Source organism: Sinohyriopsis cumingii, chromosome 19 (assembly GCF_028554795.1).
Source record: "Sinohyriopsis cumingii isolate HCF-2022 chromosome 19, ASM2855479v2, whole genome shotgun sequence".
Lineage (NCBI taxonomy): Eukaryota > Metazoa > Mollusca > Bivalvia > Unionida > Unionidae > Sinohyriopsis > Sinohyriopsis cumingii.
In genome coordinates, this window is record NC_142979.1 from 69,065,542 (window position 1) to 69,088,768 (window position 23,227).

Genomic DNA, 23,227 nt, shown 5'->3' on the forward strand with positions numbered 1-23,227 from the left:
TACATTGTGATGTTGTAGACCATTATGAATTACAGCATTTGTTACAGGCACATTCTATGCTGAAATGTCACCATATATCTATTCAGTTGCGCGCTAGTAATGTTTCATATTCCGGAAACATTTATCTTCAGAAACGTTACTGTGCAATAATTTCTTTTGATTGTGAATTGGTTTTAAATATTTTAATACAAAAGCATAATCTCTCCTTCAAAATTGAAACCTCTTCTGCAGATATTCACGAGAACAAGATTAAACTACCTGATCATTGAACAGTGATCCTTGATTTGTTGGATAGCAATCATAGCCGAATGCTAATTGTGTAAGGAAACCATTTTAAGATTTTATTGTGGTCCAGTGGATGAGCTTGACGTCCAGTGCACGTTTAGGGCATAGTGTTTGCTTTCTATTAACTGAGTTAATTGAACTCAACTGTTTGCTCTAATTGTTCCGTGATGCAGGTGGGACAACAACTTGATAGTAAGTGCTTTAGTTACAATTTATTAAAATTACAGTGTACCATAATTCACAATTACTAAAGTTGACTAACCTCTGGAGATTTAAGTCTTTCATTCCGTCTTGGATCTCTAGTTGAGGTTATAGTCGACCAATAAATAGATTATAGCAAATATAAAAAGCCTGTTTAATAAAAGTCCAGTTGCATGTACCAATACAAATCAAATGAAGGTACAAATTAGACGCGACAAAATTCAAAATAGGCATGAGGATATAACATTTTGCAATTAAAAATAGTTAATTGAATAATCTGCATATACATTATCCAAACATGCTAGAAAAAAAAGATTATCCTAATAAACACTGTTCTAGATTTTCTTTGCTTTAAAAATGTTGAAGTCCAGTGGCTCAGATTTTTTCCATAAATATTTGAAGAACACTGCCCCAAGATCTTTCTTTTTCTCATAACAGCTATTTCTGAAGGCTATTGGCGCAAGTGGTCTTGTATTTTGCTCTCATAACATTTATTTTGACAACCAGAGATTTAGGGTTTTCCATAAAATGTGGGAAGATAAAAAGTTGGATTGGCCTAAGGTAAACTATTTAGGGAGGATGAAACCTGGGTACCCGGTTTAAATTGGGTAAATCAAAAGAAGCAGCACGGGACCTAGGTTTTTTATATTACTAAGGCTTGACATGTCCATACAAGGCTGTATTAAGTGTCACGAAGCAGCAAATGTTGACATATGCATACATACTGCATTAAGTGTCATCTAGCATCAAGGTTTGACGTGTCAAGGCAAACATTCAGAGAAAGAGGTTTGAAAAAGTGGGAAAATATCCAATGAAGCTATTTATGTAAAGAGTATTTGTGGCGTTTTTTTTAAAGCTTTGTCATGAAGATTGTTTGCTGCTTTGTTATACTACTACTACTACTACTACTACTACTACTAATAATAATAATAATAATAAAAATAATACTATTATTATTATTATAAAAATAAAATATCAAAAAATGTATATATATATATATATATATATATATATATATATATATATATATATATATATATATATATATATATATGAGCCCAAGTGTGCGGATCTAACACCCACTGGTTACTCCGTCAAGTCGTTTCCCCGTAATTCTCGCGGAGATGGAATTGCTGTCATCACAAAGAACTCCATGACAAAACGTCTTAACCACACCACAACATTCAATTTCGACCACACATCGTTTGAACTAGTCCAAACCACACTCACACTGGAGCAAAGGTCAGTCCATTTTTTCTGCCTATACCGCCCTCCTCCTAGTAGAAAAAACAAGCTGGCTGACTCTCTCTTTTTGGAGCAGTTTCCGAATCTCCTGGACTATGGAAATTCGATAGGTGGCAACCTGATTATTCTTGGAGATTTCAACTTTCACTTTGACTGTCCCGGAAACTCAAATACATCAAAAACTCATAGATTCCATTAATGTTTTCAACCTCAAACAGTCAGTTAACCAACCCACCCATAAACATGGTCACATTTTAGACTGGATTCTTCATAGACCTGATGATAACATTCTACGGTCCTCCCTGGTATCCCATGACCTTGCATCAGATCACCTCTGCATTATATGACATCTTGACGTATCAGTCCCTAACCCTCCACCTTTATCTGCTACGTAGAGAAACCTCCGTTTCATAAATAGAACCAAACTAATGCACGACATTCAAGCTAACCTAACAACTTGCTTACCTCCTACCGCAGAACAACTCGATAACTGTCTGCGTTCATTGCTTGACAAACATGCACCAACTACCAAGTGCAGAGTATCAATTCAAAAATGTGCTCCATGGTATAGCAGTGTTAGGGACCAGCTTCGTACTGCTAAAAGAGACTGCCGTAAAGCTGAGAGGCTCTGGCTTTCCACCTTACTCACTATTCCTAAACAAATCTATGAAGCCTCTAAGAAGAATGTCACAAATATAGTCCATGCAGCGAAATCAGCCCACTACACTACTAAGATCATGGAAAGTTCCAGCTGCAAAGAGCTCTTCGAGATTAATAACAAGCTAATGTCAAGGAACAAATCTACACCACTTCCAACTTACCTTCTCTCCGGACATGTTTGCAGATTTCTTCCGTGACAAAGTACAAACCATTAGAGATAAGCTTGACACCACAATTTCAATTGACTCGTCGTCACCATACAGTTGGGATACAGATTTTGAGCGGCAACCATTAGCAGCATTTGAACCTGTCTCTATGGATTTCGTACGTACAATCCTGATGAGGAATGCACCAAAGTCATGTGAACTTGATCCAATTCCAACATCACTGCTGCTTGAGTGCTTAGATCCAGTATTGCCTTCACTAACTGATATTATTAATACCTTTCTCTCATCCGGGGAATTCCCATCATTTTTCAGAACTGCCATTGTAAAGCCTCTGCTAAAGAAACCAACACTAGACCATAACGATTTAAAGAACTACCGCCCAGTTTCGAATCTCTCATTCATATCAAAAATCTTAGAAAAGGTTGTTCTATCCCAGCTTGTATCTCATCTAAATTCAAACAGTCTTTTTAGTAATGTACAATCTGCATATCGCCCTTGATACAGTACTGAAACTACTCTTCTAAAAGTAGTTAATGACATTCTCTCTGCGTTGGATAGCGGAAAGAATACAGTCCTCACCCTCCTTGATTTGTCTGCAGCATTTGATACAATGGACCATGATATATTACTTCACCGTCTCCAGCATGTATTTGGCATTCATGATACAGCCTTACTGTGGTTCAAGTCCTACTTGGTCAACAGGACACAAATTGTATCTGCAAATGGAATACACTCCAGCCCAGTTGATCTATGTTGTGGTGTTCCACAGGGGTCTGTTCTTGGACCTGTTCTCTTCATTCTGTACACTCAGTCGCTCTCAAGTGTCATAGATCATCATCCAGTGTCTCACCAATTGTACACTGATGACACCCAAATATACAAATCTAGCCACCCAACTGAAGTGGATGCTACCATCCAAGCTGTAGAGAGGTGCATTTCTGATGTGAAATCATGGATGACATGTAACAAGTTGCAGATGAATGATGATAAAACTAAGGCCATTCTGATCACAATACAAAGACTTTCTCATTCACATCCTTTGCCTCAAACAATAAATATCAGCAACACCAACATTAAATTCACACAATCAGTACGAAACCTAGGTGTTACTCTGGACAGTACTCTCACACTGCACCAACATGTCATGAACATACGCAAGGCTGCATATCTTGAGCTGAAACGCATCAGCTCAATTCGCAAATATCTTTCAGTTGATGCCACTAAAACACTTGCGTGTTCATTAGTACTTTCAAGACTGGACTATTGTAACTCAATTATGTCTGGTTCATCTCAATATCTACTCCAGAAACTTCAAAAAGTTCAAAACACAGCTGCTCGGATCATACTTAGAGTACCACGATCAGAGCACACCTCCCCGCTGTTCTGTACCTTACACTGGCTATCCATTTGATCCAGAATCAGACACAAAATTTGTTATCTGTGCTACGTTTTACTGTCGGACTCTAGTCCAACATACCTATCCAACCCATGTGTACACACCAGCAAGATACCTACGCTCCTCTTCTGACTATCGTATATTCATTATTCCCACTATGAAAACAAAGTCATATGGACAGCGTTCTTTTGCATACCAGGGCCCAGCAACGTGGAATGAATTGCCCACTGAACTTAGACACAAAGACACAGTGATCACATTCAAGAGGGCTCTCAAAACTCACTTATTTCGACTGCAAGAACAAACTTAAAGACCGAATAATGTTTCCTACCTTAAATATTCTCAGCGTGTTTTTTTAATGTTTTCTAATTTCATGGTGTTTGTTTTTGTAATCATATTATTATATGTTTTTTATCTTAAAGGTGTTGTCTAATGTTGTAAAGCGCTTAGAGCTTCTAAAGATTGGGCGCTATATAAAGTCCTCATTTATATATATATATATATATATATATATATATATATATATATATATATATATATATATATATATATATACAGATATCGCAAAAGAATGTATAACACATAGAATACATCTGTAGGTCAAATTGACAGAGTAACAAAAACGCATATAGGTAGATATGCACAACATAAATATTCATAGGGAAACAGTTGTAATATTTTTTTAAAATAACGTTTCATTCTTTCTCTAAATATCCAATTAATATTTTGGTATCAAATGCAGGTTTTACTTTCTTCTCTCAATAGTAACATCTCTTTGAGAAGTTATACAACTGCACTCATTAAATATACCTTTCATTTTTTAGCATAAGAGTGGTTTCGATAGAATCATGTATAGAGCAATAAATCACATAGAACAGGGCTGTTTTAGGACAAGCAAACATTACAAGTGCGTAATGTAAACGTTATGAAAAATACCTGTATTTACTCGAATCGTAAAATGTTGATTTACCTAAGGACTCTGTTTCTGGACCGTGTTCAAATAATTTGTACCTCTCGCCGAATAACATATTAAACTTTGCTTTAAAATGTATTTAAATTTTCCATCTGGAGTGTTTGCGCATATAAATCTTTACATTTTTTTTTATTACCAATAATCGAATAAAAATATCGGACAAAGTTTGCATACTCTCTAGAGACCGTAAATTTTAAATAGCAGGAGAAACAGTACAATCAAATGTTAGATACAAATATGCCAAAGTATGTTTCCATTGTCTCTGATAAGTCACACATGCGAGTTCTGCTAGATCTTGTGTGTATATATATATATATATATATATATATATATATATATATATATATATATATATATATATATATATATATATAGTCCTCTACTTTATCTCAGATCACAACGAGCATTTTCTATAAAAAAAATACCTTCTAGAAGGATCCTAATGTTTACTAGATAAAATAATTGCAATAAAGAACATGATAAACACAATGTCCTTGACTCAAGCAAAGATAATAATCCTAATAGTTAACCGATAAACATAGATACTATTTTAGCTATATATTAGTTGTGTAAAGACGGAGACAAAATCAATGATTCAAGTCAGGTAGAAAATGAACTTGATTTGGACGAGGTCAAGGTCAACATACAATGTTAGATTATCAGTAGCATATAACGAATAAATAGAAGAATAGCATATAACGAATAAATAGAAGAATAGCATATAACGAATAAATAGAGGAATGGTATATAACGAATAAATAGAGGAATAGCATATAACGAATAAATAGAGGAATGGTATATAACGAATAAATAGAGGAATGGTATATAACGAATAAATAGAGGAATGGTATATAACGAATAAATAGAGGAATAGCATATAACGAATAAATAGAGGATCTCAAATGGGTAACGATTTAATATTGAATTTATGCAACGAGTTGAATAATGTCCAGCTTTTACGAGCCTTGGCGAACAAAAGCTGAACATTATTCAACGAGTTTCATAAATTTAATATTAAATCATTACCCATTTGAGGATATTTTTATCACATAGTTTTTATTTCAGTGGAAATTATTTAGATAGAAAAAAGAACGAATAATTTCGTTCATTCTGACAGACGGTGCACCTTTCATTTGTTGTGCATACAATAAATTCCCATACAAAGTTCAACTAGTAAAAGTAGATTGTACATTTTTACAAACTATAAATCAAAGAAAAAGCTTCCATCCGAATAAACAGAACATTTTATAACGACAAAATCATTTTTTAAAACAGAATGATTAATGCGATGTGATGCCACATTGATATGGTAAATAGTAGGCCTAGAGTACATGTTTACCCTAAAATGTCACTTTCAGAACTAAACGCTACATTGTTGCGATTTTTATGTGAAATAGGATTACTGGATGCAGAAATTCCCACATTTACTGCAATGCAATTGTGACCGGATATTTACAGTATTTGACTGGAACAACAGACTGTACAGAAGATGTAAACAAATTTCCTTTTGAGTCGGATTTGCATCCCATATATAATGCGTAAGGATGGTGTGGTTGGACAAAGTTATGTCAGTTAGGAGACCCGTATATGTCCAAATTATTCTGTGAACAGAGGTGAGTTTATTTACTTCTGTAAGTTAACATTTAAACCATGCTTGTATATACGGTGGATTCTATATCTATGCTACAGATATACTGCTCCCTCTCCCCACCCCGCCATCAAATACGCAATACTCTTAATTTTACTTCTTATTGTTGTTCTTGTCTTGTAGTTTTACGCCATGTTTCTCATTATGATATTGTTATCCATGACATAACAAACCTCTGTGGGGGTAACATATCCATATTCAGACAGCGGAGGTAATTTTTCCTCAATTTCCTTTCGCGAGTCGAGTTCAAAAATGGCCGCCAAAAATGTTCATTCAAAACCAAACATTCAAGAAGGTGTGGTTAAACACGTTTTCCCACGATCTCAACCAATCAGTAAAGAGGATACTGCACACTAATTTCATGGCCTAATTTGGACCAATCAGAATCACATAAAGTGATATTTTAACGTGGTAATATAAAAAATATGAAACTGCACATACTATAGGAAAACTATACCTATTATGTGATAAACTAAAATTAAGAAACACTAACAAACAATGTAAATTAAATAACCATATTAGTATTAAAAAACCTATCAAAACAGTATGATGTGATCAAATGGTTTCTTACTACGAATCCAAAATTATAAATGTATCGCAAATACAAAATTAATGTGTCCAGTTAGAATCAAACATCTGTCTTTATGAATATACAACTGTATTCATTACACAAGAGGAAAGTATATACAGGTAAAGTAAATAAGTGCAGAAGAACATCGTTTACAAATAGGGAACTAACACTAGCTCTACAGAGTTAATACCCGAAAAGTGGGAACTGTACCGATTAGTCAAGTTCTGAAAAATCATTCGTTACAAGAAGAACTGTATAATAATTATACGATATACATTTGAATTATGCTATAATCTTCTTTTATATGACAAATGAATGTGCAAGGTACATAAAAAAAAAGAAGAAAAAAAAATCACAAATGTCCGCATGTACACTCCATTGCCACAAACTAAACATATCAACAGAGACTATAAATGCAAAATGATTGATTTCATAAAACTTTATATATACTACATCAATAAAAAGGTGTTTAAAATGAAATAAAGTTTGTACTGCTATGTATTATCCGTTTAGGTAATATCCTCGTCAAATACACTATTAGACCGGAGGATTGCGATAGTTGATTTCACTCTTACTTTCAAGATATTAAAACATACTCGCGCTAACCTTCATCGACAAATTGCGTTAAGAATGATTTTTAAACATGGCAAAAGATATATGTATAATGAATGTTTACGAATGGGGAAAACTACATCTACAGCTCTATATTTCTGTAGTAGTTAATCCAGCCCGACATCGAATTATTGCCAACGGCGGCACTCAACGAATTATTTAATATTGAGACAGCCTGGCTAAATTCTTGAAAACTTGGATCTGATGCTGTGTCGAACTCGAGAAATACTCAGATTTTGCACAAATTAACTGTGTTTGCGAGCTGTTTATAAATGTGGGTGCACTTATCGCTTTGACTGCTGATTGAGGAAGAGGATGTGGCTTCAAATCCTTTCCTGTAGTTTTTTTTCTCCTGAAGGATCGTCTGAAGAGTACCTTCGATGCAGCGTTTGTTTTCTCACCTTGTCGTTTTGCGCCGTTTTCTTCCACGTCTAAAACAGTTCATGAAGTATGACACGCAGCGGGAGGTTTTCGTGCTTTGTGAGTAGAATCAGCTTTAACGAGAAATCCATCTGGAAAATTTACGAGTCTTACCTTCCCCAAAGACAAGCATCCCTTTCATTTTCGTAAGTGTGTGTTCTTTTGTGTGAAGGGTCCGATAAAAACGTTTTCTTCTTAGCTGTCATTTCCATCAAGTCCACATAGCTTCTCTCCGCACTTTCTCCTTGTGATACTCCGATCCTGTATTTCAGCCTAGTACAGTTTTAGTCGGTCCAATAACATTTACATGCTGAATTACGTACACATTATGTGGAAGATCAAGTATGACTTTGTATGGGCTAGAATTTCAAGCATCCTGAACCTTCCTCCGTTCTGGTTGATGATTCCAATGCAAAACGTTGACTCCGATAGCGATACCTTTATATGTATAGTTTTCTAGGTCGTTGGGGTTCTTCCCATTTTTTCTCGTGTAAGGTCTGTTGCACCAGCAAGACGCCGTTGATGCTCAAGAATCGATTCATGGCGTGTGAAGAACGCTAAAGAATATATTTGCATGATGAAGTAAATGTGCAAGAATGATGAGACATAGAATAATAATAATAATAATAATAATAATAATAATAAATGGAATAAAATGTATTTTATGCTTAGAAATCTTGCTTTTTTATGACTTGCAACACTTGGCGTTGCAAACAGGATTCCGCATCTCAGCGCCAACCGGGACATAGAGAATGCAATTAATTGGAAGTTAGACATTGAAATACATGGACTTGTGTTAAGACTCTAAGGTCTTAAAATAAGTAACTGATAAATTGAAACCAGCAAGTTACAAAGTGAAAATTTAAGAGAAACTTTCATTATTGTGAATTCAATACCATGTCCTGATAATACCACAAATCCAGAAGTGTAGAATGTTCCGAATGGATTCCAATTTCGAATGTGCTGATCTACCAATAGTCTGAAATGTACCGACATATCAGTAGTCTTGCTGTATCATAATACTATAATCCAGAATGTTTTTGAATGAATCCTCATAATAAAAAAAACTGTGTTTTGTTCCGAAAAGGCAACGAGCATTTGACAATTCCAATGAATAATTTAAATAAATTATTCCTCTCAAATTATACCTGACAACAGCTAAAGTGATTCCACAAAGACTGATATTAAAATAGATATGAATAATTTTGATGGCAACAACCTTATATAAAACCTAAGATACAATAAAATGACCAGCAACTTTGTTCCTAGAACATTCTAAATTTTATAAATAAGGCTAGACCTTAAGTCAAATATCCGTAACAACTCATTTATAACTTTCAAGCATACAAAAATCATTAGACTAAAAGTATTTCCAAGGGAAAAGCCTAGGTCCTGAACGCAAATTTAAATAAACATGTTGTTTATAGAAGATCAATATCTAAAATATAATCTACAAATGTTGACAAAAGTTAGCTATGTAATATGATATGTAAAAATGACCCTTACAATCTACAAGCATGGACAAAAGTTAAACACAATTTAGATATACGCAATACATGTATCCAAAAGGCAGATAAAAAGTGTTACGGATAGAATTGGATAGTTCTGTTTGATAGCGCAAGTGGTACAGCGCACGTCTAGTGTTAAGGTCGTCACGACTTTGAGCCTTGGTTAGGTTTTGGATTTTCATTGTTACATATTTTTCTCACGTTCTTCATGCGTATAGATATATTTTTTCCGATGACGAAAATCATAATCCTACCTCGCACTGATGTTTATCCTTGCTCGGAGATAATTTCTACTTTTTACTGCGAATGGAGTACACAGAAAGGAGCAAACAGTCCCGAATCATATCATCACTGGAGCAGTCTTTCACAGTAATTTAGATTATCATTAACTGCATCAGATTTATGCTCTTAAGCCAGCACTGACTCAAGAAAGAGTGTTCGCACTGATTGGCTACCTACTTGTAAAACTTCTATAGTTCGATTTCGAATCGACAAGGCCTTTATTGTAATGTTCCTGTACAAAGACGAAAATCTCCAATGGTGTTTTTTTCTGGTCAAGTTTGACTTCAAAACAAGCCGAGAACCTCGCCATGCAATTTCTTGAGAAAGTGTGTGTGTGTGTGATTTGGAATTTTAACGTAGCTTTAACAATTTTTAAGTCATATCACTACGATGTCTTCAGGAGGGCAGTTTATTGTGATATTTTTCATTGGGGCATCATGCCACATACATGTGTCACATTATCTTGACACCAGGCCAACCAGTCCTAACACTAACCTCCTAGCGATGAGCACCTATTGAGGCAGCTATTAGCACCTCTTTTATAAGTTCTCGAGAAAGACCGCATTAATTTGGAATTTCAAGCTGTTGAGAGTAATTTTTGATGAAAATAATCTTATTCTATGTTCTCGCCCAACATATAGACGATATTCGAGATGACCACAGTAGGTAGGGTTGTATTATATCAAGTGCATTTACAAACTTGTCAAAGCTTGGATTTCATCAAGAAAACTAATATATATAATTCCCCAAAGGACCTTTCAGCCCACTGTAATTCAAGAGACGCCAGAAATATCGTTTGTTTCTAAAAATACACACTAATGTGTACGGAAACACGTATATGCATGGAATTTCATAGTTTATAGAGTAGGCGAGATCAGCCACAAACTGTCAATTGTACAGGTTTGGAGATTGATTAATCGGACTAACAAAAACATGTAGCACAACAAGATTTGTAAAGACTAAAGTTATGATGAGAGAATTATTCATTTACCAGACATTGGTGGATGCAATATTCCTTATCAAAGCACTGGGTTCAAAACAAAATAATTGCAGTTGCTTCAGTTGATAAGTGTTGGGAAATTTCCATTGGTCAGAACACAACCATGTAATCAGACCCAGTTGCGTTTATTGCCGTATAAACAGTAACGAGAACTACTTTATACACTTCTGTACACAGTGTCACGTGCAAAGTAACTAATGTAAACATTGAATCGGAAGACATACACGTCGCATGCCTTTAAAACGAAATAAAAATGGCGGGTTTATATATTTTTTTTAATAGAAAATTTAATAAATTGATTTGACCGAATCAAATAACAAACCTTTATAAAAAATTTTCTGAAGATACATAACTCTATCTTTGATTAGGATGGAAAACAAGCTAGAAAACTCAAAATCTGCCAAAAAGAACATTTGGGCTATGGTGTAAAGCACATTCACTGTGGTTCGTTACAAATGAATTTAAACCATTAGGTAAATGGCTATAGGGATTGGGAGGAGGAGGATCAAAGACTAACATTATATCAATTGGATTCACAGTCCTGCGATGTAAGACGCCGAACTTGATAGTTACGATATGGAGGGTGGGGGTTGGGAGAAAATCCCGCTACGTCCTATCGTAACTGTCATGGTTGATGTCTTGCGCTGTGTGACTATTGGACTCTATCACTATAACTATTTACCGAATGTCTTAATTTCATTTTAAATAGCCCCTGTAGGTAGCATAAACTGTTAATGAACACAAAAATAGATTTAAAGAGGAGAAACTTGGTTACTCACGTGTCCGGCAATATACGATTCGGCCAATTGACAATGAACGCATAAAAGAATCAAATTCAAGAGTCATTCGTACGTGCAGCAAAACAACACATCCTTTGCTCCGAATATTGAACTTCTCAGATCACATATGCCAATTTAGATCAAAGATTAAGACCATGCTGTGGAATGTTCAAGACCTTAGATTGCCTACCATTGGTAGAATTATTTTGTTTAACGGTAACGTAGCTATTAAGTTGCAGATGTAGAATCCCCTGTTCTATAAATAGCTACGTAGCAGACGCCCTCAACAAGAATTCATACGCTTAAAAAAGACTCTAACACTGATATGAAATATCTTTACAATAAACCAAAATAACAATAAAAAATAAATAAAATTATAAAGAACTGCAATTATAAGAGTTTAACGTTGTTTTTTTTTCTTCTGAGTTTATACCACGATTAACTCAGGAAAAAAAACAACAATAAAATCTTAAATAAGATCGTGTATTGTAGCATTAAAACCCCAGCACCACAAAACAGTTGACTTTTTATCTTATATTTTGTTCATCCCATTTCTCATTCTTTAACCCAAACAGTCTGCTGTTATATTTCCTGAAAATTAGGATATAAATAGTGACATGTATAACGTCAAGTCCAAATACTATAATCGCGACATAATGGAGCGGATTGATATCGCACGACGGCCTTGGACTCGGCACAAAGGTGATCTGTATTTCCTTCGAGTCACATGTTTTCGCCTCTAGTTCAGGTATAATGTTGACCAGTCCGACAGAAGAAACTGAAATGAAACATTGAATGCGCCTAGATCTAAAAGTGTGTTCCTTAATTATTTCGTTTCATTAAGCAGTGAGAAAAGGAAAGAGAAACAATGATCATCTCTCGTCCCCAGATGGAGACTAGTTTCAAACTTAACTCCCTCTTCTTTCCCCCTCTCCACGAGTGGATCTTGCAGATATCTTTCTTATGTTATCATATACATGATGCTAGATAACAACATTTTTAAAAAAATCACAATTTCGCAACCTTATTCAATATAAAGAATCATTTAAATTTTTCTGAAGAATTGATCCAAAAGTGATAAAGGTCGGAGTTCAAAATGTGACTGACCCAGAGTCCAACAACCTGATCAGGCACTGGTGTTATCGTAACAGCTACATCTGGTGAGAAGTTCCCAATTCATATATTATAAGGATTAGTGTAAATGAGGTAGCAAAACTGAATCACCAGGCTCTATGTTACACCTAAATATATTATTTCGTTAATACATTTTGGTACTGAAGCTAGAGGACTACAACGCACAATGCAAAAACTTGCATAAATCCTATTACCTTTACAGGTAGATACCCCGTGCCATTTAAATTGACTCTAGCATGTAAATCGGCTTTACATTTTCACCAAATGAATATTATTAGTCTTTCTCCAGTATTTGATTAAAACGTAAATCATACACTTTCCGTTTAAAAGACATTATTAATTTAAAATATATGTGGAATATATTTGATATTTGGGCTAAAAGATACATGTGGGAATTCGATATAGATATATAGAACCAGGTTATGCAAATGCCAAAGTTGAAAACTAAGAGGTCGCGCGAAAAAAACAGAAAGTGCAGAGTAATGGAGTTATATTCATACTAGTATAAATTGTCCTGTAAGAGACAACTCCAACTTGCCCATTTTCACATGTCTTAAACCTTGGTGAGTTACTAATAACTCCAAGTTACGGGGCTCTGTCCTGGACAAATATATTTATACCAGGTAAAGAAAATAACACGAAGAAACCTAAGTATCTCCAGTTTGTTTTAGCGATTATTTTATTTTATTAAATGTTTCAAAATAAAGTAATTTTGAATCGGATCCGTCTTGTTGAAATAAAACCATGCATAAATCACTGTAAAATAAAGTAAGTAAGGTCAGTAACTTCATTATACAGATGTGTATATCAAGAATAACAGCCATTATAAGCATTCTGAATAAAACACATATACAAGTTTCTTAAAATACTGAAAGAGTTGCTTCTTGCATAATTTAGGTATTTGCACTGATTACGTTATATACCCAAGACGGCTATATTCACGAGAGGTACAAGCTTTGATAATTTTTAGCTTTTGCTATACTTAGAAGCATGACGTTACAAATCAACTTACCCGATTCCCAGGACAAGCTCTATTTTGGCTCGGGCACACTGCAACTTTAATACCCTGCGATCTCGCCAGAATACATATACCAGCACCTTTTAAGAGTTTATATTTAGCGCATACCTGGCTACAGTTTCTTTCATTTCCATGATGTAGTCTTTGTTTAGGCCAGTTTCTTATTTTCTCTCCCAGACATGATAATGTAAATATATGTTTACTATTTAAATACTAGTATATGTAGGTATTATGGATTCGCCGACTTTCCAATCTTAAGTTAGTCTCGTGCAGTTTGACATATTGCTTGACTCTAAGCTACGGCTATTCAAAGATTGTGTTGATGCCTACTGCAAATTTTATGGTGTGTAGGTGCTGAATGCTAAAAATAGAATTTGAGATATTATTTGACAGGCGTGTGTTTAGAATTAAAAGCCAATTGTCTCAAATGAGCATCTACCCGAAGGATTTTGTTCAAAGCGCGATGTTAAGAAAATGTAGCACACTCAAGCGGTGCTTATAATATGTTGTTTACATGATAATTATAAGAGACTCGATACATACTGCTTGGTAAACCATTAAATGGACAAAATTGTGTTCTCAAATCATTCTCAAATGTCGGATTCTTAAATAGTTTGAAGCATCTCTCCGCTTTGAAGGTGATTACATGATAATTATCCAGTACGTGTTCATAAATCCTTGAGTTGTGAATAAATAAATCGGTATTGATTTAATTCTCTCTCTCTCTCTCTCAACAATGTAGCTATTTCCAAAATCTGTTCTACCTATCCCTTATCTGCCTACATATATGTACATCTCTGCTTTTACTCTTCCAGCTATATTTGCATTCCATCTCTTTCTAATCAACATATCTATCATCGTATATATATATATATATATATATATATATATATATATATCTTCATTTCATTTTTTGGATAACTTTAATTATCGTATATTTTTAAGGTGTCAACTGAGATTCAAAGGAAAAACATTTAATATAAATATAACGTGATTTCCTTAAAATATAACATATGTTATCTTAACGTGTTACTCATGTTGTAATATTATATTTGGGAGAAGATCAAATTTTCGATAGAAAGTTCAACTTTCCAGTCGGCTTGCCCAGTGCAAGCTGACGTTTATAAAATTCGTAAATCCCTGCCTAAACGTCAGCTGTGACGATGTCAATTCCATTTCCAATGACAAAATGAATACATGCATGTAATAACATTTAAACGGATGTTTAAAACGTTTAGTCTTGGTTGACAGAAGTTAAACACCTCTATTCCATGGATTCTACCAATTAAAAGTCATTTGATCCTTAACAAATATTAAATCAATTTATATCACTGTAGTAATAAAACTGCTAATATACTTAAATTCCATTAGTATCTATTGCCTATAACGATGAAACAGATAAGTCTCTTCAAGCCTCATATAGTGTCTATATGTGTAAGTATCTATGTATGTACGTAACACTTTGTGCAAGAATTCTACATATTATATATTCCAGCAGAAGTTAGTTCCAACACCTGTCCTTCAATAGCGTGGGGAACAGTCAGACAGTTAATTTAAATGTTAATGTAAGTTTATGATATTGAAGCATCAATACACAACAATACACAAACAGTAAATAATAACTCACCTATGATAGTTGTAATTATCGGGACCAATAGTACAACAGTTAGTCCTTTTGATCGAGCACATGCATGTTGTGTACACGCAACGAGAACAAGAACCCAGACTAGAATCTGAACAACGCTCCAAGCTAGCAGAAGCGAGTCCGGACAGTACGTCCCTGTGCAATGCTTCATATAAAGCAGTCCTATGAATTATAATAACAATAATATATATATATATATATATATATATATATATATATATATATATATATATATATATATATATATATATATAGAGAGAGAGAGAGAGAGAGAGAGAGAGAGCGGCTTAATATGAAATTTAAATTCGCAATTTTCCTTCTATTGCTTAATTTTCTAACGGAGATTTAGAACAAACCTGGGTTAAGGTCCACACGCGTTTAATCTCATCCCACGAAAAATATAATATTAAAATTGATACAGAAGGTAAATAAGGATCGGTTGGAATATAGCGATAATTCATAGTTATAATCTAATGATAGAACTAAAATAATATTTGCTGGTGTAATATGTTCCATGGAAACTAAAATGTGCTTTAATATGTCCACATGAATTTCAGCCGCTTAGATGCATGAGAATAACTAATGTCAGCAGGTTTCGCAAAACTATATTTTAAAATCCGCTTAACGTATGTTTTGTTTCTGGACAACATTTTTTCAGACTTAGTAACTGAAGAAATATCATTTTATTAATTAGTATGTAAGTGGGCCTAAAAACGTTCAACTAATTGAAATCTAACAACCAAATGCAAGGACAGCTGGCAAGGAAATCTTGGATACTATAACACTTTAAATATGTAAGGTTTTCTTCTTTTACGTTATGTTCATCTTACTGGATGGCGACTCGGCATCGTTTGGGCAAAAGAGTGCAATGATTTCTCCCATGATGCTTTCTATGGCATCGTTTGGGCAAAAGAGTGCAATGATTTCTCCCATGATGCTTTCTATGGCAAGTCATATTGTCCCTTCTCTGAAAAGAAGTCATTTAAAGTATTCTTATTTTAAGTTTCATTGTCATAGTCAATACTCAACCAGCATTATGCTATAGCAGCGAAGGACCTTCATGCCAGGATGTTCTTTTGTTAATTTTACTTAAATGAAGTTGATCGGTATTGGTGAGGAATGTGTACAATTATGTTTTCTTATTTTTATCGATGGTGGTCATATATAATAGCTGATCGGTAGCATTAGTATAAATTTAAAAGCCTTCATGCTTTTAATATTTTCTGTCAAATTGCTTAAACGGTAGCCATATGTAAAGGCAGATAGGCATCATTTAAAGTTCTTTACGACCTCCTTGCGAAGATGTTGTCTATCTAATTTAGTCAAATTCTGATACTTAAAGTGATCTTTTCAAAAACAAAGTCGGTGGAATTATTACTTTAATAATACCTGTCCTTATAGATGATGGGCTGGTTTCATTTATATAAATATGAAAGGCCTTTATGCAAGTTTGCTTTCTGTATTGTCTTAACTTCGTTTCTGTTTTTTTTTTATGAGACTTTTAAATGATTTTCCATTCATTGTAACAGCAGCCATAATTGAAAGGAGATAAGCTTCATTTGCTTTAAATGCCTTGAGGTGAAAACACGTTAAATTAAATGTGAATATTACCTGGCAGGTGTTGGGCTCTCGTTTAAATGTGTTATCTTTTTAGCAGGAGCGGACATATTTTAATCTGGGTTGGCATCGCATGTATCCCCTTTAAAGGAATTTATGCCAAAAAAACTCTCTGTCAAATTCTATTCACATTTTATTTTAGAACATTTTACTTAAGATTTAGGGTTTCTTACAAAATCTTTTAGTTACAGCAGTCATTTTTAACGGCTGACCAGGATCCTGTATACAAAGCTGGAGACATATTTTGCCTGGTTATATACTATCAAAGTTATAACATTTTTGTTCGGATTTTCTCAAAAGAAGTCACATAAACGTTTTAAATTCTTAGCAACGGTGTCCTGTTGGATACCGGCATCATTTTGTCAGTTGAAAACCTTCTTACGTGGTTACTTTCTGTTAAATTAGCTTAAATTATGTTGGGCAATTTTAAAAAATGTTAAATGTTAGACTAGTAACATCGATTATACTTACCCACTGTGTCGGGTAATTCTGCGTAACGATACGTCATTTTCTGTAAACATTGGATCACGTGATTGTTTGGGCGAAACTCAAATTTATATCAGGAAAAAACAATCACCCTTTAATTAAGGAAAGTGATATTCATAAAGTGTACATAAATAGCCCACATTTATATTTCTAAATGCATACGAAAATGTATTTCTAAATGTCAACATGAAGACCCACTCCAGGACTTCTTGAAATTGTAACCCAGAAAAACCTATTTAATATTTCTCTTTTAGAATCATTCAACTAAATTTATTATTTAAAGGATAGAAATGTTTACCTTAGAACAATACTGCATCTTAATCCAAGTTTCAAATTTTGCAAAAAGTTGTCCCACACCTACTTTATAGTCTGCTATCCGAGTTGCCGCTCCAACGATTCTCAAGAAATTCCCTCTTTATAGTATGTTTCTAACTTCTTATGTATTTTTTTCATAAACGAGACGTTGTAAACATATTCCATCCCATTCATTGTTCTTTCTCTTCAGCATAATAACATCTTATTTTTGAATAAAATGTTGAACTTATACTAATCTTTTACAAGATCTGTTTTCTTTGCTTAATACCTCTTGGCATTTAGTGGTATTATTACGTTGAATTTTTTAAAACCAGCTGTAAATTTGACCTAGTCCCTCGGCTGAAATGCTAACAGAAAGAGTCCAAAAGAATTTGTTTCATTTCGATAGCAAAATGCATTAATATTTTATCTTTCCAAAGCCATGCACAGAATAGGCCGACATATCGCGAGTCATGAAAACACAAGGGTAGTATCCCGTGTGTCCAAAATTAGTACTATTTTGAATAGAATATTCTGAAGACAACTGCCGCTTTTCAAATGATAAGCATTGCAGTAATTTAGTTTTAAAAATCGGTTGAATTTGGTGTGTGTTTTGCGCCAATATTGGTGACAGAAACCTTAGATGCGCAGAAAAGCCCGAAAAAGGTGCAATTATATTTAATGGCGCCAATGGCTTCATTTGTTCACAATCGCAATTGCTTTATGCTGTGATGTTTTCTTTCACATTTGGTACAATTCTCTTCTGCTGGGTTTTGTCAAGAAAGATTACTATCTAGGTATCTGTAGTATGTTTGGCTATATTTGTCGGTGGATCGGTATTATTTGTGCAAAGTAAAGTCATCCATGCGACAATGATTCTTATAAGGTGGGGTAAAATATTCTCCAAAAGTTTGTGCGTACCAAATAATGATCAAATTTCTCATCCATTTAGTGCCAGCGTCATATCTGATGGAGAAACCGTCTTAATTTGCATAATGGACTAGGGACTCAAGAGCTCTAAAATGACCTCAGCAAATGTCCAGAATTTATTTTCTTTATTTTGAGATATGCTGATTATGTGTCTATGATTTCGTTAACTTGTAAACATTGACATGCAAGAACGTTTATTTCTTGACACTGCAGTTTGTAAAATGTTTTTTACACTACCAATATCCAACCTAAAATATATTTTATATCAAGAATATCCAGCATTAAAAGAACATCTTATCTGTATGCATACATACTGCCATTGTTGGGGTCGTATTAAAGCGATTGTAGGCCCAAGATATTTTTAAATCATCCATTTCCAAAAATACATACAAAATAATAAGATAAAAGATTTAAGCAAAACACCCGTTTCGCTATGTCGCGGGGTAAACTAATTAATTTGCTGCGCTTTTTGTCCCGCCTTGACTATCATATCGTACACTACAAGTAGTACCAGCAACCTTCCATCATTTTCCATCAGATTATATGAACCCAAAAGTTACCTATGTATTATCTGCTTTAAACGAATCACACCCAAAGAACATCTGATAAGATCTGAGAATATAAAATATCTTAGATCAGTATCTCGACAGAATAATTTATAGGTACTTCAGTGGCGTGAACAAATGGCAAGAGTCATTTTTCTCATTTATCTCATTCTAAGATATTTTGTTATTTACGTTCTCGAATCATATCAAATGCAACAAAACGTAATATGTTTGGGTCGATCTAAATATGCAACACTAACATTTTCTTCCTGTTTACCATTGTTAGCAGTATTTATTTTCCTATTTGCTATATACTTCCCAACGGTTCATGTTGATGACTGGGAAATAGGTCCAATCGGCCTAAGGCCGGCCCTCCATGCAGAAGATATATACGAAGTTACATAATTGCCTCCAATTTATTGGACTTGTGTGCTGTATTTATTTTTTCTGCTGGTTTTTTCCATTGTTTATAAATGACGACATTGTCTCGTCTTTGTTTATGTTTGTAGTACAACTTCTTCCCAACCGCAGGCCCGTTCCTTCTTACATTATAGCGCGTGACTAAAACCGGTTTAAACGAGATCACCCAGCTTACTTGACTGTGCCTAAAAATGTCGAAGTACGTTATCAATGAATTTGCCGTTCAGTATTTTTCGAGGAATTTATACAATAATCTTCAATGGAGTTTGGATGAACAAGGCGCGAAATAAAGTAAATAAACGCCATTTAAAGATATGTGTAATCAAAGTCTCAAAAATGACACATGCAGCTGCAAAGGGTGACTGAGCTATGTGAGTTGTACTATATTTAGCGAATGAGCGTCGTTTGTAAACATCCCATATGACTTTAGTCTAGGATTCTTTCTTTGAAATACGTTTTATAGTATTTCGATTAAAGATTGTCATCCTTTTTAACATTTAATTGTGACACTGTATCATTTGTATGAGTTTAAATGTCTTTTATGTCGTTGATGTTCTCTGCCAAGTTTGGATTAAATTAGTATTTCTGTTTTAGAGAAGAAGCTGTTAAAACATCTCCGGACAGATGAACGACACAGGACGTGATGGGCATAGAGTCATGCTATAAGCTAGGAATGCCATACAGAAGCAATAAATGACGACTATACACAATTTACTAAGATTCAGCATTGAATAGAATACTTGTAAAAAAAATTTAATCCATGTATCTATTGTTCAGTGAAACGTTTGAATTCTGCAACGGAGTGTGACTAGTATGATGAACTAAATTAAAAGTTTAGCTAAAGCATGAATAATGTAGGGAATACTCATCACCACTCGAATAACTTTCTTGATGTGATTACAAGCATAGAGCTTGGGTCTTTTTTCAGCGACCAAACACTAATAACAAAACTCTAACCATTGAGTTGAACCATCTAGTTCTTAAAACTAAACTAGATTTAGTTCATCAATTGATACAAACCTGTGACAGTTTTTATCACTAGGCTCCCCAACAAATAGGCACCGTTCAACATACAAACTAGAAAGAAATTGGCAAAGAGTATATTTTGACTTACAAATCACTTAAAACGAAAAATAAATAATATATTTTGTACATGTGTTTATTATATAGGATGTCTTTAGTTTAGTGGATGATTGATATTCAAGCGGTGTTTATTTTCAAGATTGTTCTTCTTCTTTTATGCTATATGCTTCCATTCGTTTGTTTCTTCATTTTCTTCTTCTTCTAACTCGTATTTCTTCTTCTTCTTCTTCTTCTTCTTCTTATTATTATTATTATTATTATTGCAGTTAATGTTGTTGTTGTATGGTACCAAAACTGTGCAATGTTGACTTCAAGCACAGAGCTCTGAGTAGCAATTACAAGGATTTACTCGATAATATATGGCTTAAACTAGTTGTCGTATTTCATGTTCTTATTCATGAGTTCTTGTTTCTGTTATTGTTTTTTCTTCTTTACTGCTATTGCTCTTGCTAATAATGATATTTTAAATGTCAAAGTCAATCATGATGTTGTTAACTGATACTTACAACATACTGTATTCACTTCCATTGTAATTGCAATCGCTTAAGGAATAGTATTCCTTGCTGGCTTTATCAAAGAGACTCCACCTTCCAGCACGAAGCCAGCTAAGTCTGTACTTGACCCATATGAAAAAATGGTGTAAATATTAGGTTATTAATTTTCCAATACATCCAGTTCGTGTGCTTCCTTCATAGAAATTTGAATGAAAATATAACTTGAATTCAAAGGACTACATTAGTAGTGGGGGGGGGGGCACCTTATTGAAAATGGGAATTACCATTACAAGACCCCTTGGGCACATTTACGGACAATGGGAATTTAACATGGGGCAAATTGGGCCTGTATACGGACAAGAGAAAGTTGGGTTGTTGTATATGGTTAATAGGAATGGAACAGGTGAAGTGATATCACGGTACCGGACATTGGTAACAATGTGGCAAGGGGCTGACCTCGGGCCAAACAGCAAACAGTGACAGCGAGGGACAAAAAAGTGGGTAGCGGGTAAGTTCAGCTAGTTTAGCGGGTAGCTGGTGGAGGGTAGCGGGTAGCTGGTGGCAGGTGGAGGATAGCGGGTGATGGGTAGCGGGTTGCGGGTGGCGGGTAGGTGTAGAGGGTGACGGTTAATTTCAGCTAGTTCATTAACTATACGAATAATAACGCTTGGCGGGACATAGACATAAGACACATTCATTGATTTATGAACATAGATCTTCCACACGTAAAATATATAAAAAAAATTAGGCAAGAGAGCAAATTTTTTAGAGACATAGGAGTGGCCCTGAAAAGGAGCCTTTGTTTTGTGTTTTTTTTTTTGTTAACACAATTCCGTTAACAGAGTGCATCGCATATGTCTTCTTCCCTTACTCAAACTTCTTCTGACTTCTGGACTGTAGATGAGGACTATCTTCAGACAGCCTTGTCTCTCCACACAGATCCTTCATTTCCAAGCGCACGTATCAGTGATCCGGATGACTGTCCATGATGATTTGACATACATGGGTAAGTCCGTACGGAAGAGCATCTACGATACGAGAGTAGATGACTCAACATTAGTCCACATCTTGTCACGAGAACGGGTGAAGGGAAGAAAGTGAACCACTGTTATATTTATAGTGAAAGAAACAGAAAGAAGAACTGAGGAAATTTGTACAGTAGCAGAAAGAAGCAAAACAAACTTTTCTCCTTCAACAGCAACAGCGAGAAGAAGAAGAGGCAAGAAGAAGAAAACGACAAGAATAAGAAGCAGCAGAGAAAAAACAAGGTCTAGGACAGAAGTAGGACAATGAAAGTCAAACAGTGACGGTACTCTTTGACATTTTGGCAGAGTTGAGGAGTCTGAAACACATGTATCAGACTTATTTATTACAACCCAAGAGAAAAAGACCTTCCCAAGCCAAACATCCCAACCATGTTACTACACCTGAGATACAAAAACTAGTGATTTCTACCAAATCGTCGAGAGGAGACGGTACAGAAGTAAGCCTTAGCAGTGGCAAAGGCTTTAGTCAGTTAAAGCTGATTACTTCTCGTTCCTGAGTTTGGTTTCTTTTTTTTAAACACCCAACGGTCCTTTTCAAGGCCACCCACTTCTCTTGAAAAGAGATAGTATTAAAATTTGCCAAAATCATTTAAAACTCAAAATCCCTTGTTTCGTCGCATAATGTGTGTGTGTGTGTGTGTGTGTGTGTGTGTGTGTGTGTGCGCGTGAGTGTAGGTCCTTATTCTAAATAATGAAAACAAAGAGACACATCTTTCTTTCTGGTCTATTCTGGTACAAATATTTTACAATCCAATTCACAATACAACA

The 23,227-nt window shown here is 34.6% G+C and overlaps 1 protein-coding gene across 1 annotated transcript in view; it reads right to left on the bottom strand.

The window, feature by feature from the left end:
• Positions 1 to 6,153: 6,153 nt before the first annotated feature.
• LOC149775905 (uncharacterized) overlaps positions 6,154 to 23,227 on the bottom strand; it is a 36,326-nt gene continuing 19,252 nt past the window's right edge. The window contains exons 2-5 of the mRNA XM_089943059.1: positions 21,426 to 21,530; positions 20,857 to 20,913; positions 15,527 to 15,706; positions 6,154 to 12,525 (exon numbers count right to left, since the gene is read on the bottom strand). Of these exons, the coding sequence (XP_089799185.1) occupies positions 12,275 to 12,525; positions 15,527 to 15,706; positions 20,857 to 20,913; positions 21,426 to 21,447 (510 nt within the window). The 5' untranslated portion in view covers positions 21,448 to 21,530 and the 3' untranslated portion in view covers positions 6,154 to 12,274. The remainder of the gene's footprint in view (positions 12,526 to 15,526; positions 15,707 to 20,856; positions 20,914 to 21,425; positions 21,531 to 23,227) is intronic.